The sequence below is a fragment of the Haliotis cracherodii genome, unplaced genomic scaffold (genome assembly GCF_022045235.1).
Source record: "Haliotis cracherodii isolate W230 unplaced genomic scaffold, xgHalCrac1.p SCAF_4, whole genome shotgun sequence".
NCBI lineage: Eukaryota > Metazoa > Mollusca > Gastropoda > Lepetellida > Haliotidae > Haliotis > Haliotis cracherodii.
The window spans coordinates 65369284-65387898 of NW_027266297.1; the positions used below are offsets into that span (position 1 = coordinate 65369284).

Here is an 18615-nt window from a genome sequence, read left to right on the forward strand (position 1 = left end):
AAAGCTCGACGTGATGCGGGTCTCAGACGTTTACCACTTCGGTGAAAGCCACGAGCACGGGTATGGTGCTGACAAACCTAGAAACATAATCGCGGCGCCATAGACGACCGCACCCCCACACCCCACACCCCACACCCCATCCCCACACCCCTCAACACACACACACACACACACTCACATCAAACACACACACAGGTTGTAGATTGTAACGTGTGAGCTAAGACTATAATAATGTTTTGCAGCAGTCTATACCCTCTGTGAGCTGAGGAAATTCATGTACAATTCAAAATTCCTCCACGATGATGGTCCGAATTAATCAGGGTTCAATGTATATCCAGGAAGCGCTAGGGCCTTGTGCCGATGATGTCTGCCACAGCAACGGACGTTGTTTGGAGACCAAGACGACTGACGACCAACTCGTGGCAATCTGTGTGTGCAACAAGGGCTGGGGTGGTCCCGACTGCAACGCACCAGGTAAGATTCCTTCGTGAATCACGAGGAACATATTCCCAATGTTTGAGACGCGGAAATAAGATGTTTGGTTTTCCTTGCTAAAAATTACATTGCAAACGTCCCTAAAGCTATGCATGATTGTGTCAATTAAAAGTAATGTCAAATGGAATAGATGTAATATAAGGCGCGAGCTGTTAAAAAGGTCGTACAAAACATGCAAATCTAGATGTATGAAAGAAACGAGACTTCTTAGTCATCCTCTAAACGTTGTGGTTCTCGTTTTTACGACGACTTTTCACAAGGTCTGATCCGTGTTTTTAATATATTTGTTTGGTACATCTTGTTCTGTCTGCATACATGTAAATAGTACAGCATCATCAGCAATGGAAGCTCTTGCTTTATGTTATTTCATGGAAAGTGTTGACGATGTCTGCTGTTTGTAGAACTACAGCCACAGTGGGGTACGTGGCAGGACTGGGATGACTGCTCCGTCACGTGTGACCAGGGCTGGCGCATGCGTAGAAGGAACTGTGAGGATGGCAGCTCTGGCCAAACATTGAGCCCCCTAAAGTGCTATGGCCGTGACATTGAGTATGGGTCATGTCAACTACAAGCTTGTCCGCGTAAGCCAGACCTTTAATAATTACAATATGAACGTGTTATTTTTAAAAAAATCATGACAAAGACCATGTTGATAGTTTGTCATAAAATAACAAAATGACCCCTTCTCATTCGACAAACATAATACAAATTTTCCTCCCCTATTAGGATAGAAAAAATATATTTTGTCCAAAAGATGTGCCATAGTAATTCGATTTTGGTGAACAACCGCATCGTGGATACAACCCCTTTAGCAATCATACACAAAAATGCACCTATTTGTATTGTTTGGTTCTGGGTGCGGGTTGATTCTGGGGAAAAATTAATCATTAGAAGTCGTGTCACTTTAACTTGTCTGCCTTATCCTCAGGATGGGATTCCTGGGGTGTGTGGGGTACGTGCAGCACCTACCAGACTTGTGGTCGCGGCTACAAGGTACGCAACCGAACCTGCAACAATGGAGGAACGCCCGGCGTCGACCGCTACTGTCTGGGTCCAACTAATGAAACAACTGTCTGCTATAGCATGGACTGCCAAAGTAAGTGAACATGACCCAGAACTGTCATATACCAACCAGTTCTTGACGCATCAGTGACAAAAATTATGTCCGATGCAGTTCCCTATTTTGACTTACCATATATTCCGAGTTTTTTCAGGTGATCAATTGACTTGCCTTTGCGTGTGTTTGTGACGGGTGCCACCGGTGGGGCAGGATACGCTAACCTTTTCGAGAAACACCTGGTATCATCACTATTGGATAGTGATTCATAAACAAGTGTTCATTATATAGTCGGAATCGTACAATCGACTCTGCTTTATGCAGATATTTTTATTGGATATGGAAAAGGGTTTTATGTGTGTGATAACGGCTATAATATATGAACAGGTCCAGTACGCCTGCGTGGGGGGTCAGCCCATGGGGAGGGCCGTGTGGAAATCTTCAATGACGAAGCTCGACAGTGGGGCATGATCTGTGGCAACCAGTGGACGCAAACAATGGCAGACCTGGTGTGCAAACATCTTGGAATGCCTGGAGCTCATATGGGTAAGCTGTATTGACACGTTTATCTTTAAAAACTTCAATAAAATAAAGATTTCTGAAAAGGATATTATACGTTGTAGTGAGTGAGTTTGATGTTACGGCGCTTTTAGCAATCTTCCAGCAATATCACGGCGGGGGACACCAGAAATGGGCTTCACACATTGTAACCATGTTGGGAATCGAACCCGGGTCTTCGGCGTGCCGAACGAACGCTTTAACCACTGTGCTACCCGACCGCCCCCATAAGTTGTAGCAGGATAACGAGGGATACATGGAGTTTTATGCGTCCCGCGTTAGGTTTTATACCACGAGCCGCATAAAACAACCTGTACCCCGAGTGATCATGCTGCAACGAATCTATCTTACCCACATGTTTTTGTGATAATGTAAAATATTTCAAACAAACAGCTTTTCGATGGAGCTGAGGTTAACTTGCGCAATGTGGCATCTATTGACTCGGGGAAAAGCGTGCGGCTTTTTGCTTTGAAGCGGGGTTAAAGGATTTATTCTGCTTCTCATAAATCCACGTAAAACCTGACTTGCTTGTGGCGGGGTATAAGAGATTTATCCCGAGCTGAGGAATGTTTTCCCCTCCAATCCGGGATACACGTTATTTTATCAATATCACGTGGACCAATAATCAGATCTCATCATTCTGACATGGAGGTATGATAAAACGATTTGTTGAATAATGTTTAGGAGCGACTGAGGTTATGCTTGAGTGTAGGCTCCTACAACTCCTGCAACTGCCATGCTGGATATATTATTTTATTGTTGATTGATCTGACTGGTTTGTTTTAGTTTTTCAATGCGTCCTGTACGTTACTGTTAATCCATCAATGATGTATTAGCTACCCAGAACAGCCAATTCGGCATTGGAGACTTGATGTTTGGAGTCACCAGCCTTTCCTGCCAGGGATTGGAGCAGACCGTACAGATGTGTGAGCGGAACCCCTGGACCCTCACGTCGTCGTGTCCGACCACGGCACAACCAGCAGGGGTCATGTGTAGAGGTGGGTGGACGTCACACAGTCAGTAGTCTGCCAAATTAATGTCCCTTGTCTTTTTCACAAGGTCCCCTCAAGTGTTATTAAAAAATCACTGTCAAGATAATCTGTGACGAAGAAACTGTAAAAATAGAGGTCATCATAGTTAACGAACGTTACACACAAACAACATTTAAAAAACAAGTCACCATTTACTTTTCAGTCAATGGAGTTTGGTCCCTGTGGGGTGAATGGGGAGACTGTTCTGTGTCTTGCGAAACCGGTATCCAACAGCGCACGCGCAGTTGTAACCATCCGCCTGCATTGCATGGCGGGAAAGACTGTGAAGGCGAGACGGTTCAGACGAAGTCGTGCACTCTCGACATGTGCCCAGGTAGGCGATTACCTCCATTACCTACCCTGCTATCTCTACATATATATTCTGAAAATAATGAAGTGATTACCCCGTTTGATCCCAAGACTCCCTCCCCGTAGAACTGATCCGCATGGCTACCTACCACCCCCACCCTCTTCCTCCTGTACCCTGTACCCTGTCTGTTCCAGCAACTGAGTCGTGAACTGTCCAACGTCATCGCGTCTTCATATATTTTTCGTTTGCCTGTGACTTGTTCGAAAAAAAAGAAAAAACTATAATTTTTTCCATTTAATAGGAAAACATAATTTGCCTGAGGATGTGATTTATCCAATATGTGTGAATAATTAAGCCTCGAAAATTCGAGGGATGTCTGATATATAGCAGTAATATCCCAACATTATTTAAACAATACCCAGATGTTAATATTGAAAGTGTGAGAGATGTATACACGCGAGGACATGGCTGTCCGAATACCGGTCATATCAAACACCACCCTCAGGTACAGTACTTCAGCGATTTGATTTGATTTTTGTTTACTTTCGTCATACATGACACTGTAGATATTCAGTAGATGACAAATAAGACACAATGTATGGATAACAACTACTTTAATACTGTAAGAAGCGACGTTTCGGTATAGATCCTTATACCGTTGTCAGACAACTTCTTTAATACTGTAAAAAGCGACGTTTTGGTATAGATCCTTATACCGTTGTCAAACAAGACAAGGGTATAAGGATCTCTACCGAAACGTCGCTTTTTACAGTTTTAAAGAAGTTGTTATCCTTAAATTGGGTCTACATTGTCATCCGTCAACTTCTAATTAATGCCTATCAAACAATTTATTCAGTAGATATTTTATTTGGGTAATTGTTACATGCTGAATGTTCACGCCAGTTGGTAACCATTCTTACCCAACCTTTTCCCCAATGCATTACAATTCAATACCATAAGTAGAAATTATTATAATAATAATAATAATAATGATAATAATAATAATAGTGGACAAAGTAATGAGACATTCTATATGTATATGTAATTGATTTGTTAAGCTTTCATGATGTTTTATATGATGTTCTTTTATGAGGTATGATCATGTGTTTCACTCCAATACAACCCCACTCTGCACTCACTCATTCTCTTCAAACAATCACAAGATCACGCAACCTTAGAATATAGAACTCCACACATCACCTTCATCCAGCACTGTATACTCTAGACGTGTGGGCAATCACACCAACGGAGACACATGTAGCATCATTGTTTCTAGGCAACGGCACGTGGCAAGATTGGGGCATGTGGGGGCCGTGTGACTGCGGGCTTGGTGAACAGGTGCGTGAGCGTGACTGCGTCAACGCGACCAACGTTTGCACTGGCAACGCTACAGACGTTCAGGCATGTGGTGCAGGGATGTGCACAACAGGAACGGGTACGGAGTCGGTCACGACTGAGCTGACCACGACACAGGAAGTCACCACTCCATAGCATGCACTGCAATAAGATGTGATCGCCAATAGTTGCTAAATATATTAAAATAGCGTAATTAGGAGTTTAGCTTTGAAAGACTTGACAAGAAGCTTTTAAGCTTCACATTTCTCTATGCTTATCTAGAAACCTTATCTTACATTGATGCTTCATGACTACCAGTAAACTTTCAGCAACAATATTGTCAGGCCATATAGTTGCATCTGTAGAGCTAAATAGAGTTAAACCCCCCAAAACACACATGTATGTTCCCTTTAGTTCAGCTCTGTCACAAGGTCTAGTCAATGATGCTCCACATTAAGTCACGTGGATCTGGCATCAGCTGAATCAAATTAATGATAGCGTAGACCAAGGAGCACATTCTGTAATGGTTATTTGTAGTGAGTGAGTAAGTTGGTTTTAACGCCGTGTTGAACAGTAATTCATTTCTTTCACGGCGTATCGGCGTTGCACATGCATGGCGCTGACAAACCTACAAACACAATCAGGGCAAAACTGGAACTCGAACCAACGGTCATAGTTTTCTAGCAAGTCTAAGAACACAGCGAATTAATGCCCCTTGGTTGGCGTGGACACCCATAACCTCAGAATACGAAATGCAACGCATTGCACTTTCATTTAATTTCATTAATTCGTCCTAAAAACAAATATTAATTAATTAAACATTGCCTGTGTAGTGTTATGATACCTAACTCTTAATGGGGCATATTTGTATTTTATTACGCACGTGGTAAAGATACAGGTGGTAAGATACTAAATCCGTACGTCACACGCGGTTCACCTCGTTTTATTCGTTTTGATAACCGTGACCTCTGTAACACCGCAACTACTTTTTTCATTCATAAAAATTCACGAGGCGTCATTCACTTTTACATCTACAAGGAAGAACGGAAGGTTATGGCATGAAAGCGAGAGACATTTACACACACTTTATTAAACCAAACAAGATAGTCACACGCATTAAATCCGCTTTTTATTCTATATTAGTTATGCATAGAGCTACTACAGACATTATTTAATCGAGCCATATCCATATGCAATGCACAATTACCGAAAGATCGAGGGTCCCTATAAGCGTGACGCACCCGATCTCTTTCGCGACTTTCAGTTTGATTTAACGTTAAAGGTTAAGCGTGGTCAAAGGAAGTCAGGTTAAACTATCTGGACAGACATCAGCTCTTACGTTGGATGCTACGGTTGTGCCATCAGTGTCCCCTTCGAAGCGTATTTTGTGACATTGCTTCCGAATGTGTTTCTTTATGAATGAACATACACGACTGCACGACCACATCACTAAAAGTGAACAGTTCCGATACAAATCATTCGAAAAACTCCGAAGAAGTGTTCCTGACATCTGTTTTGTGGCCTAAAACATCCCCTAATGTGAACAATAATATTCCCTTTTGATCTCTAGGTTAAATCACGGTTGTCTTTTCTTATTCCGATGGTGACCTTGCCCTTCGGGAGCTTTCACTTACATGCAAGCTGACTTGAGCTTGTTGATTTTCACTTCAGTAAAGGGTCGTACAGTTAGCACAAACGTCTTTGACGAGCACTCTGGTTTCTCTCTTCCAAAGTGGTACGGACAGAATATAAATTCAGCTGATAGATCAAGGAAGCCGAACCATTTTGATTGCCCAGACAGGACCGGTTTGTGCAGGTGACCGAGTGTTGGTCCAACATTCTAAGCGCGACGTTAATTGACTTTTTTAAGTTTTCTTACACCTGTCCTGCGTATGTCCAACAATGCGATTCAATTACCATAAGTTAAAGAAATTCTTTATAATAGTTCTTGAGCGTTGGAACTGTCGTCTTTGCACACACAACGGATAATAATATTCTTACGAAACACGTGAACTTTCGCTCGGTCAGATACAATAGAAAATCCACTCGTTTCGCAAAAATGGTATCAAAGGAGAATGAGTGTAGTTTTCTCTCTCGATATCACAGATAACATGATTTTTACCCTGCAATCGCTTTTGACATTTTGTCCTTGCTCTTCTCGGGAAACTCAATGTTTTTGAGCACAGCATCGATCACACCATCAAAAACTTCTAACGGACAAAAGTAACTGTGCTTCATATAAAGTGGTGTGAAAGGGATGTTAACAACATAATATTTGGTTATTCGTAGGATCAATGTTGTATCATAACCAATTAATTGACAAAATACATATCTGGTAACAGGAGACAGACAGACAGACAGACAGACACGCCCTAAAAGAAGGGTAGTGTTAAGTTAAGAAATAAGAATGTCAATATCGGGTGTCACCACAATTTGCGTTGATATGGGTGAGGCAGCGGCGGCTTATTGAACATACGAGATGACTGTCATAGGCGTCGTTCATCTCGTCCCAGGCATGATCCATGGGGAAGAGAAGAGGTCTAGAAAAACAGTCGGGCATGACGATACAGTGATGTTTTACTGCCTCAAACGTATGTTACATTATTCTGCTGCGACGTGACGTTTCGTCCCTGCATTTGTACAAAGGGGGGAACATGATCTCGAATTGTGTCTTCCCGTCAGCTTACGCAATTCAAATTAACAACGATGTGTTGTTCTCCTATGAGTTGTGATTACACCCAATACCATTACGCTTCCACCCCAACAATAACGACGACGTATGATGCAAGCCTCGCTAAATCGTTCCGCTGGACGTCTGTAGACCCTTGCGAATGGTTTAGATCTGCCCAGAAGACAGAAGAATCTGGACTCACATGTATACAGTATACTGTCCAAACCTGGTCTTCTCATGAAATGAAGTATATTTCATCCTTGACGTTCGGTTCCAAATTCAATTTAGCAAGGGTATTTGTAAACACATCTGTAATCTCTGCTCTACTAGACCGCCTCCGTGGTCTAGTGGTAGAACTTCTGCCCGGAGAGCGGAAGGTCCGGGGCTCGATCCCCGGCCGCGTCATACCAAAATAAGTTAAAAGATGGTACTTGTTGTTACCCTGTCTGGCGCTCGGCATTAAGGGGCTAAAACAAGGACTGGTGGGGTCGGAGTCAGTAAACTGTGTCTGAGTGGGATATTCATGTTAAACTGTGGCATGGTATCTCAGTGTGCTAGCACTATAAATCGGCATCAGTCCGGACTGACTAGTACAAGCAGCCACACACACACGTGCATGCACGTCGCTATATAAGTGCAATAATCTTGGACGCGACGTTAAACCCCATTTCACCTCACCTCACCTCTGATCTACTATGATGAAGGTCATCGGGTAAGCGGAGATAACTGAAGTGCAAAAGAAAGTACACACCCTGACTTTGCCTGTATAGATAAATAACAACTCATATCAGAGGTGTATTAATACCCTATCGATTGGAGCTGTTCATACCCGAAAAATAGGCTCTGCAGCTTCAGTATTACAAGAATGAGCTGCAGTATTACAAGAATGAGCTGCAGTCAAACACATACAGGGTATGAAATCAGATTAACACTGAAACAGGTATCACGATAGTGTGTCTGAAAGGCAGCTGTTCATCACAAGCGTAGATGGCAGCACACGCAGTAACTCGTACGACCTCCTTTGGTATTAAAGTAAGCCAGTACCCGCCTTCTCATGGAAAAAATAAACCGCCGGATGACATCAATGGGGATCCTCCTCCACTCGCCATGTCCTGGTCAAGTTGCTGGATGACTTTTGTGGGCGACGTCAGAGTTGTCTCCACAGAAGCTCCTCAGAGATGTTAGATGGTGAGCAGACTGGTCATGACAGAAGGTCAATATTATCGCGGTTTAGGCAGTATTTAGCCTGGCGTTGTCCTATTGGAAATTCACCCCCAGTCGTTGTTTGTGTAAGCGCTAGGACTGGTCTTATAGTGGGGTGGTCACTCTTTTTCTTCCAAATCAGGGACAATTTCTGACCGGTTTGGCTGACGCGTCTTTAGTCTTATTATGGTCTGCCTCGTACGCCCAAATGTTCTGGCATCGTGGCTGTTCGAAGCCACCTTCTGCGTCATGCCGACGGCTCGCTCTTACTGGCCTGTCGACAATCTTATAATTTTACTGTCGCCCCTTTTTGTTCTGAAAGCTAATAAACCATACCGTTCTTGTTTTACAAGCACGTACAATTGCAGAAAATCATGATTTCCACAAAATGTTTTTATTCATCAATGCTTTTCTGCATATATGACAAACACCGAGAGCGTATGACAGGCTTCCAAAGAAAGCTAGCATATATTGTGATTTGAAACCTCTGATTGACCGATCCAAATGGAATATTTTCCATATCCATCGAAGAAGGCGTCTAAAAAGCATTGACTCAGATGTAATACAACAAATATTCTTACAAAACTATGTCAAACTTCAATGTGAAATATGAACAAATGGTACATTTTTCTAGTTAATAATTATGTGTATGTTTTGAGGAATATGCGTTTGTATTAAGAAGGGCAAGGAAATGTAGTTGATACGGAAAAAGTATCACTTTCAAATAAATCATTAAATTGAGAAGTGCAAAATATAATTATTTTGAATAAAAAAAGGTAATATTTTAAAGTCCATACTTTCTGAATCGAGTTATTTTACCTAAAACATACTGGCAGTGTCCAAGGTTAGTGAAGGCGAATGTTGTGTTTATAGCTGAAAGTTTGCTTGGTTGTTGTAAAGCATGAATGACTTTCTCTTACTGACTATCATATTATTTTGGTGACAAATCTATGTATCAAGATTGACAATTGGCGTTCATTAAGAACAACACAATGACGTCACAAGTAAAACTTCACGCAATCATCGCATGAAGCATGATCACGAGCACCTCATGTGTTTTACGCACCAGGATGGGAACACCAATCAGAAACATGTGTCAGGTCACGTGATCACGATGGTTATTGCTGCAATAGTGGACGGTGTGTGGAAGACCTGGGCTGCTTGGTCGGAGTGTTCCACGTCGTGTGGTAAGGGGTCGCAGTGGAGGCAGAGGTCGTGCGAGGGGCCGTTCTATCATGGGCAGGAGTGTCAGGGAGAAAGCCGACAAACCCAGGAGTGTCAGGTCAGGGAGTGCCCAGGTAGGCTACCTCATTGGTACATGAGTGTCATTTTCTTGGAGTGGTAGTTCAACGTCTTTATCAAGTCGTGTCGGGGAACATCAAATGATTAGGGAAACGACGAACCCCTATATCTCGAGAATGATATGTGGAAAAGTAGCCGTCTTGAAATACTGGTTATTTCATATTTTTCATTTGAACCCTCAACGAGTTATCCTGAATCCACAGCTTTTTTAAAAAGTGACTTATCACCTGACATGACACTGATAAAGATGTTGAACTAGTTTGAATCAACTATTACAATTATTTCAACAAGAATTCTGTTCCACAAGCGAAGTAGGTGCGATGACTGTCATTGGAAATCAGGAGTTCCGACAATCATAACACTGATACTACTTTGTGGAATGGAGCCCTTACCAATATGAAGTTTGTCAGTAGGATTCATACTGTAACTGAAGAAAGGTCCTACAAAGTGTAGTGGTCTCAGTAGCATAGTGGCAGCGTTTGGTTGCTGTCGTCGGTGTTGTACCGGGCCCGTGTCCGTGACGTGGCCAACGATGTTGCTTTCAGTGGACGGCGTTTGGAACGGATGGGAGACATGGGGTGACTGCTCTGCCATCTGTGGGGGCGGGATGCGATCTCGGACACGCACCTGTCAAGGCCCCTTCTTTCTGGGGGCCCCATGCCCTGGGGAAGGCGGTCACACAGAGGAATGCAACATATTCGAGTGCCCAGGTACGTCTCCTGGAGTTGCTTCATGACCCAGACTTTCAATAGGGCGTACCGGAAGTATGGCACTGAAACCTATGGCAACATATATTAATACGAATAATAACGTTTAATACTTTGTCAGTAAACAGATATATTTTATACATATAATAACTGTAAAAAATTGTTTTAAAAGTAATTGAAAGTATAACTAAAACATGACATAACTGACATTCTTATTTAGTATGTAGTATTCTGTAATCTCTCTGGTAGTACCACTACATATTATGTCTAATATCTATGTTTATTATGCAGACGTGTTACTAGCCTGTGTTTAGCTAGAGTAAATATGCATGTCATAACAGTTTAGCATAGTCTTGTGCCATGTTTGAAGCAAGCCTCGGGTAGACTAGCTCACTCTGTAGTTGATGGTAGTTCTACTAATCCCGTAGCTAGCGCGCCTCCGTGCCTTTTAGCGAATCTGCTTTTCCGTCTCCTTGGACAGTGTTCTCGCTTACACATAGTTCTGAGATAACCCGCTTGCAACATAGTGCCTACTAACGCTGCTGCCCGTGCAGGAGGTCTTGGTTTTGCAAGATTCCAAACCTGCTTCGTGCTGCCACGGATTTATATTACCAGTCTGTAATATAATTCCGTGATACTGCCTGACTAACTTCAACTGCCTGACTAACTTCAACTGCCTTAGCTCTAACTAGGAGATACGACATTGCTCTTGTCGATGATGTTCTAGCTGTAGTGGCTATATTGCCAAATTCCACCTGCCATAGAATAGTTTCATCAGTCACTGGAGCGCTTACGAAACTAGTGGCTGTTCTATAATCTCCGCGTCCCCCTCGCACAGTGGATGGTTCTTGGCTGCCGTGGCATGATTGGCGGGATTGCAGTGTCACGTGCGGTGGAGGTCAACAAATCAGAAAACGGGACTGTCTCAAACCTAAATTTGGCGGGAGTAACTGTGAAGGAGAGAGTCAGCAGACGAGACAATGTAGTACACAGGAATGCCCAGGTGAGCTACAGCCATTGATCACGTGGCCACGTCACGTGACATTCAAAGGAAGACAACTGTTTATATACTTGCCTTGAACATGTCCACTGGGAGCGGTTGGGCAGGCTGGTGTGTTTTAGAGAGGAGAGTTGAAGGGTAACTCGCACAGTCACTTTCCCCCAGCTTCAATGCAATGCAGATATCAACCCAAGTGCACACACTTAACTGTACAATATTTGATTATTATCTGGTGCATATTTCAGAAATATTTATTCAGAAAAACTTGACTGTATTGTAATGATTTTCTATAACTGATCTATCAGCGGCATGTTCAAAGTAAGAAATGAATTTTCATGGAAGTGATTATACATATATTACCATGTTCTACATTAACATTACTGTTTTCATGAACATGCCGTAATTAAGCGTCCAACATCGTCAACTAACTGTTCACAGCACGGGAGAATAACTTTTCATGTAAGCTGAAGCAGAGGAGATGAAGTGGTGATGAAGTAACTGGAATTATTGCCTTGCAGTTGACGCTTCCTGGTTGCCGTGGGGACAATGGGGAGAATGCAATGAGACCTGTGGCGGGGGTAATCAGCGGCGCATGCGCAGTTGTCAAGAAGGTTTGAATGGCGGTCGCAACTGTAGTGGTCCAGCGGAAGACTTTCAGACTTGCAACACACATGCGTGCCCAGGTACAGCTTCTGCTTTAATTTGCTGGCTTCCTACTGGAGGACCGGAAGGTTTACTTTTCTCAGTTTGTGTCGCTGCATAGCAACGCGCCAAATAATCTCTCGAATGTGCAGTGTTATTCTCTTCCACAGCAAACAGAAGTGAAACCAAGCCATCAATTGCAGACACTCACACTGGGTTCTTGACTACCATTTTTCGTTTAAAATATATTATTTGCAGAATAATCATCCAGAAGTTCATGTATTTGTTTCGTGTTTTATTTAATAAACGGATTTATTTATTATTTCAGGAAACAATACGAAGCTTGTCCTTGGTGAGTGCTATACTCTTGCGCGTGTGATAATTAAAGGATGTTCTTGTGCAGCCAGTGCCTTGTTTCTCATGCTCATCTCTGTTCGCTAACTAAGACAACAATGCTATCTGCGCAGTGCTAAACCCTGGGTGTGTTTGCTTAAAAACAAAATTCTGCTTTTAAGATTCCCGAAGTAGGTATTTGTTACAGCTTTTTTTCATCTCAGTCAAGATAATGAGCTATATCATCCTGTTTGTTATTACAGTTGATGGCGAAGAAATAATGATGGTGCTGGGTAGGTGGTCGCCACACAACACTGTACGCCCCAACAGTCGACGTGCACCTGCTCATGTCATACAATATAAATCTGCTCTCAATATCTGGATCAGAATTTGAAAACCAATTTTTGTACCAAATATCCATCTAAAACTACAGATTTCAAAAATATTTTCTTAACTTGGTCATATGGCTTTATTTCATTGTGATAGAAAATCTGAATAAATACATCTGTGTTATTGTAAAACATAGAGTTTTGTTTGTATAAGAAAATACATATAAAGAAAACTATGTAGATTTGAAAGAAGGCTTCTCTTATTTTTCTTAATGTGGCCTCCTCATATCAAATCAAATTTTAAATGCTTACCCTCTGTGTTGTCCACAGCATGGAAATAACTGGCTTCCTAAATTATCATATATAAAAGATAGTTTTGCTAACCTATACAAACAAAAAAGCTGAAGTAGTGACAGAAAAGATATTCTCTAAAAAGTCTCTGACACAAATCACAACTTCTAAGAATAGTAAATTGTCAGTACTCACTGAAACATCCGAAGAATCCACAACTGACATGGGATCAGTTTTTTTTATATCCGGTTACGCCTACATTTTACAAACTGGTACTGGTTCTTGATACAGTGTCATTTCAAAGTATTTCTTCCTGGACACTTGAAGCCTTTTATTAACATGCCTGAATCCATCCCACACTCCACAAGATTATGGAGGTCAATTAAAGACCAAAGGTCAGTGGTCTGTCTTGCCTCTCACTGTGCCCCTGAAACGTGAAGGTAAAATCTTAAGTGTACATTGTGTTATTTTAGACACATCACCGTGAATCAGCTAAATGATGGTAAAGGAACACGCGAAATACACAAGCACGTGTATGGTGATGACAAACTAAGAATCAAAATCATTAGTTGGGACTCGAACCCAATATCATAGCCTACATAGACAACTTTGCACATTAAATATAGATAACCATGCCATCATGTCCCGGAAAACACGAAGAACACTCACATTGCAGCCAGTATGTGATTCATTATTATGTGTTTGAACCAAGATACAAGATGGTTGTTTGTGTGAGCAATGTTCGACGCCATTGGCATAATTCCACTCAATCAGCCTGGACTTTGTAATCACCAGATGCCCAGATGCTCCATTCAAGGGTGGGACGACATGAAAGCGTACTCTCGGAGACAATCCATGTGCAATATATTTGTAAATAAAGACCTCTTGAGTCAACTGTCAAGGTGTAAAACAAGTTTCTTTCATGTTATACCAGGTTAAACACAAGACCTGCTGGCATATTTCATCTGCCTACACAGGGTCATATGGTATCAACTCATGAACCTATTGAACCAAAATTTGGTGTTAAATCCAAAGTCAGCTGCATTTGCATGTCTTCATCCACAGGTGTGGTTCCCATTTCGGTTACAAAGTTATATGTATTTGTATATGAAGATTTTACCTTCACCCTGTTTCACAGGTGGCTTTGTGTGTGAGCAAAGGAAACATCTGACAAACCTAACCGAATCATTGAGACTAAATAATTAGATTTAATCTTAAAATAAGGCATTGTGCTGAAACTTCTGAAAAAAGCAAAATATAATTATGATTATTTATTTTATGTACATAAGGTGCATACATGTCAAAAACTCATATAAAGGTAACATTGTAAAGCAGTGAAATTTCACGATAAGTGCACTTTACATTTGTCTAAAATTTATTACTACTAGTAAAATTTACAATAAACACTGAGCAACAAAAGACCTTGGTATGATGTCTAGATTGCCCATTACCATTAACGTACAGTGTTTATTAGGAATGAAAATAAGATAAACTCAATGTTAGAGTAGCTGGTTGCGCACAAGGCGGTTCGCTCTTTTGAAGTGGCCATATTTGTTTCCTTTTCAGTTGATGGTGAATGGCAGGAGTTGGGTGAGTTACCTCCCCTCTCCTGGAGGGTGAAGGACTTTTCCACTGCGTCCACGCACTGCGCATCCTAGCAAAGTTTGTTTCAGATTTGAGAGTGTGAATTTCATACACATGCATCTAGTCAATCAGTCAATCAGTCGCTGATCACATCAAGGTTCATTATTCAAACATCCGATGTCCCAACCCAGAAGGAAAATATCATCTTATACAAAACAAGGTACATGTCAAACCAAATGTGTTGCTATTTTATCTCATAGGGATAATTTTATCCCACTTTGATGCTACACTTTGTTTTCACTTGTGAAAATATAAGTATAGGCAAAACTAGAGAATCCTTATGTACCATCAAGTCAGCGCTTTCGCGATCATCATCATGATGAGATATTAGTTTTGCTTTCTTTTCAGTATTCTGCATTTCTGCAGGGAGACTGCATGCTTTTGACCCCCTTCCCTGTTGTCGCGCTGTTCTACCAAGCTAAATATGTCTTAGTTTACATGTTGTGGTCAGAGGCTGATATTTCTGCAGATTCACCAGTTTTTGTTTTACAGGCAAACTAAAGACCAAGGTGGGTGGTCTGAGTTGCCGAACTCAGTGCAGTGCTGTAGTTTCCCGCGCTGGGAGGTCATGGTCACCGCTGCATATGCAGTTTCTATATTTGTTGTTACTTTTACCTTGGAACAGTGACAGCTCATGGTTTGTCCAAGGTACAGGTAATTAACAAACCAAATGTGGGATATTTTGATGTATAAAAAACAGTACGTTAAAAGGTTTAATAAAAAGGTGTTTTCGAGGAACAATGTCAAAACGAATGATAAAACATGTACAATGACATGAACAAAGTACATGAATCCAATTTTCTAATCTCAGGTTCCCCAATCCACTATCTGCAAGGTGACCTGGCGTCTTTGACCATCACCCTGTTCCTCTTGCTCACCTGTCCAGTGTCTTTTTCCCCACAGTGGATGGCGTGTGGCGAGAATGGAACGAGTGGTCCGCATGCTCACACAGGTGTGATACTGGCACACAGACACGCAATCGCACGTGTGACGGGCCGTATTTCGGCGGAAGCGACTGTGTGGGGTCGGGATCGGACGTGCGTAACTGTAACACCCATACCTGTGCAGGTCAGTGTTCAACATCCACTCCCTCTGTCCGTCTACAACGTCTTCTTCCTCCTCATCCTTCCTCATGCTTCATTCGTAGATGCTTCCTGTCACCCGTGTTTGTAGTGTTTGCTTAGTTGTTTCCTTCATGTGCACATCTCACTGGCAGGGCAAGGATTTCTTCTGACTGCCATACATTTCAACCTTTACATGTTCCTGAGTATCGTGCTAGTCTCCGTCCCTCCTCTTGTATGTGATAATCTCTGACTTGATGGCGCATTGCATCACTGGGTTACTCTCATGTGTTTACCCAACAAGCTTGGTGAGGGTGCGTTACTGTGTTGGATTTCCAGGGCGATGTAACAGCTTGGAACTATCAAGGTAAGCTTTCTTCTTTTCTATCCCTCGTATTCCTTTACAATAACTTGCTTTCATCTTATCAATCTTTTCTGAAAGAATATCTTTAATCTTCAAACCTGCATACTTCCTATCCATTGATCTGCCTCTAATTCCATTATATGTTATAATACCTGTATGCGAATAATGTATGTTTGTACGTTAATTGGAAACTATTTTGAGTGATAACATGTATGCCATTTAGAAATAAAGGATTTATTGATAAGAGGTCTCTGAATTTGAATAATAACTAGGCCCCATTCCGCAATGTGACCTCTAAGATGATCGTAACTCCCATACTCTAACATTGGCTTACAATATTCATAGAGCTAAGATCGCATTGTGGAACAGGGACCAGGTAAGTAACTTTTATTAAAGCTTAACCACAACTACGGTATTTGTGTTTTCAGTTGATGGAGTTTGGACATCCTGGTCCAACTGGTCACTTTGCCCAGTTACTTGTGGCGGAAGTACTTCTCTCCGATCAAGGTCATGCGATGGCCCATATTTTGGTGGTATAAACTGCAATGGACTTTGGAGTGAAGGGCAACCTTGTGGAACAGAACCTTGCCCCAGTATGTGCACTCATCTCACTCTTAAGTTGTATCATTCAATGATATTGCATGTTCTGTCTCTTCATGACAGGTCATTCTTAGTGTATATACGAGACGTTATTGTGAGTTGGTTAACTGGGAATGGTTGCACCTGTGGAAAATATAAGTTGTTCTCTCAATTTCCTTGGAGGTTGCAAACAAAGCTTGCTCTTGGGGGAATGGTTCTTCATCATGGATGGTGCATGTTACCTTTCCTTTATTCCATATGGGAATAGAAGACTTCAAAATGTGCTGATGGACAAGCTGCAATTTTCACTACTCATCTTTCAGTTGATGGGGTTTGGGAAACCTGGTCTAAATGGTCAACTTGCCCAGTCACATGTAGCGGAAGTACGTCACGGAGATCAAGGTCTTGTGATGGTCCTCAGTTTGGTGGCAAAAACTGCAGTGCCCCCTGGGTTGAAGAAAGACAATGTGGAACAGATCCATGCCCGAGTATGTGTCAACATAGTTCATCTTTGACTCATGTTCTTCTTCTTTTTAAATAACACAGTTCAGCATATGCAGTGGTCCCTAGATTCTGAATAGATTTATCAGTATGGAGATAAGATCTCCACTTTCTCCTTTGTAACCCGTTTTACTGCATCGAACTGCATTCAATCAATGTTTCAGTTGATGGGGTTTGGAAGCCCTGGTCGCAATGGTCAGTTTGTCCTGTCACGTGTGGCGGAAGCACTTCTAAAAGATCAAGATCTTGTGAGGGGCCGTATTTTAATGGCACAAACTGCACCATTCCTTGGAATGAAGACAAACTATGTGGAGAGGACCCTTGTCCCAGTATGTTGACTGCATGCTCATTCTTTATTGCTCTATGACATCGCAAAACATACTGTCATCAATCGATTATTTTATTATGAAGCACTACCATAATGCAAATATCAAGTTTGAAAATGGCATGAAGTCACCACTTGGAGATGTTTTTTCCTCCTTATACTATTCTCGCTATCTGGATGTCTCTTAGTTAATGGATTTTGGAAACCCTGATCCTCGTGGCCAGTTTACCCACTATTCTCTGGTGGAGCCCAGGCTCAAGGTCATGTGATTGAACCAACTTTGGGAAGACATCATGGCGTCACCCTTTAGGTGAAAGCAAGCAACGCACATTTCCCAGCATGTGCTGTTATTTGAATAGATAATATGCTCTCACTGTGATAATCTAACTTCAAGATCGAACGTCATGTATGTCATGCCCAGGAGAATGCAACACTACCGACATAATTAATGGATAATTTGAAGACAAAAACAGCCATACAGTCCCTGCTACATTTTCTGTATTTTGCAAAGAATCGATGTATTTCAGTTGGTGGGGTTTGGGAACCCTGATCAGAGTGGTCAGTTTGCTCCGTAATTTGTTGCGGAGGTACGTCACAAAAGTCAAGGTCTTGTTTTAGTCCATACTTCAATGGTAAAAACTGCAGTGCTCTCTGGACAGAGGCTAAGCCATGTGGGACAGCCATTGCCCTAGTATGTTTGCACCTACAACCCTGTCTTCCTCATCCTTTGCATGTCTACCTCCGTCGTTTTTTGCTATGACTTTGTCATTTTCCCTGCCTGATGGCCGTGAGCATGTGCCTTGTTCCTCGTATTACTGATGCATTTCATTAGTCAGCCTGTTTAACATGTAAACTATTGTCATACATATGTCGACCA

General features: G+C 41.9%; 1 protein-coding gene across 3 annotated transcripts in view; it reads left to right on the forward strand.

Moving 5' to 3' along the window:
• The window catches only part of LOC139479031 (A disintegrin and metalloproteinase with thrombospondin motifs adt-1-like), a 46875-nt gene that overhangs the window by 6141 nt on the left and 22119 nt on the right, over nt 1-18615 (forward strand). The window contains exons 2-13 of one of the 3 annotated variants that reach the window (XM_071261770.1): nt 339-474; nt 897-1076; nt 1424-1591; nt 1940-2098; nt 2947-3108; nt 3305-3475; nt 9794-9958; nt 10508-10672; nt 11508-11672; nt 12188-12352; nt 12640-12663; nt 14831-14854. In XM_071261770.1, coding sequence (XP_071117871.1) covers nt 339-474; nt 897-1076; nt 1424-1591; nt 1940-2098; nt 2947-3108; nt 3305-3475; nt 9794-9958; nt 10508-10672; nt 11508-11672; nt 12188-12352; nt 12640-12663; nt 14831-14854 — 1684 coding nt within the window. Of the gene's footprint in view, nt 1-338; nt 475-896; nt 1077-1423; nt 1592-1939; nt 2099-2946; nt 3109-3304; nt 3476-9793; nt 9959-10507; nt 10673-11507; nt 11673-12187; nt 12353-12639; nt 12664-14830; nt 14855-15811; nt 15977-16761; nt 16927-18615 lie in introns of all 3 variants that reach the window. The other 2 variants (XM_071261769.1, XM_071261771.1) reach the window with 2 other exon arrangements.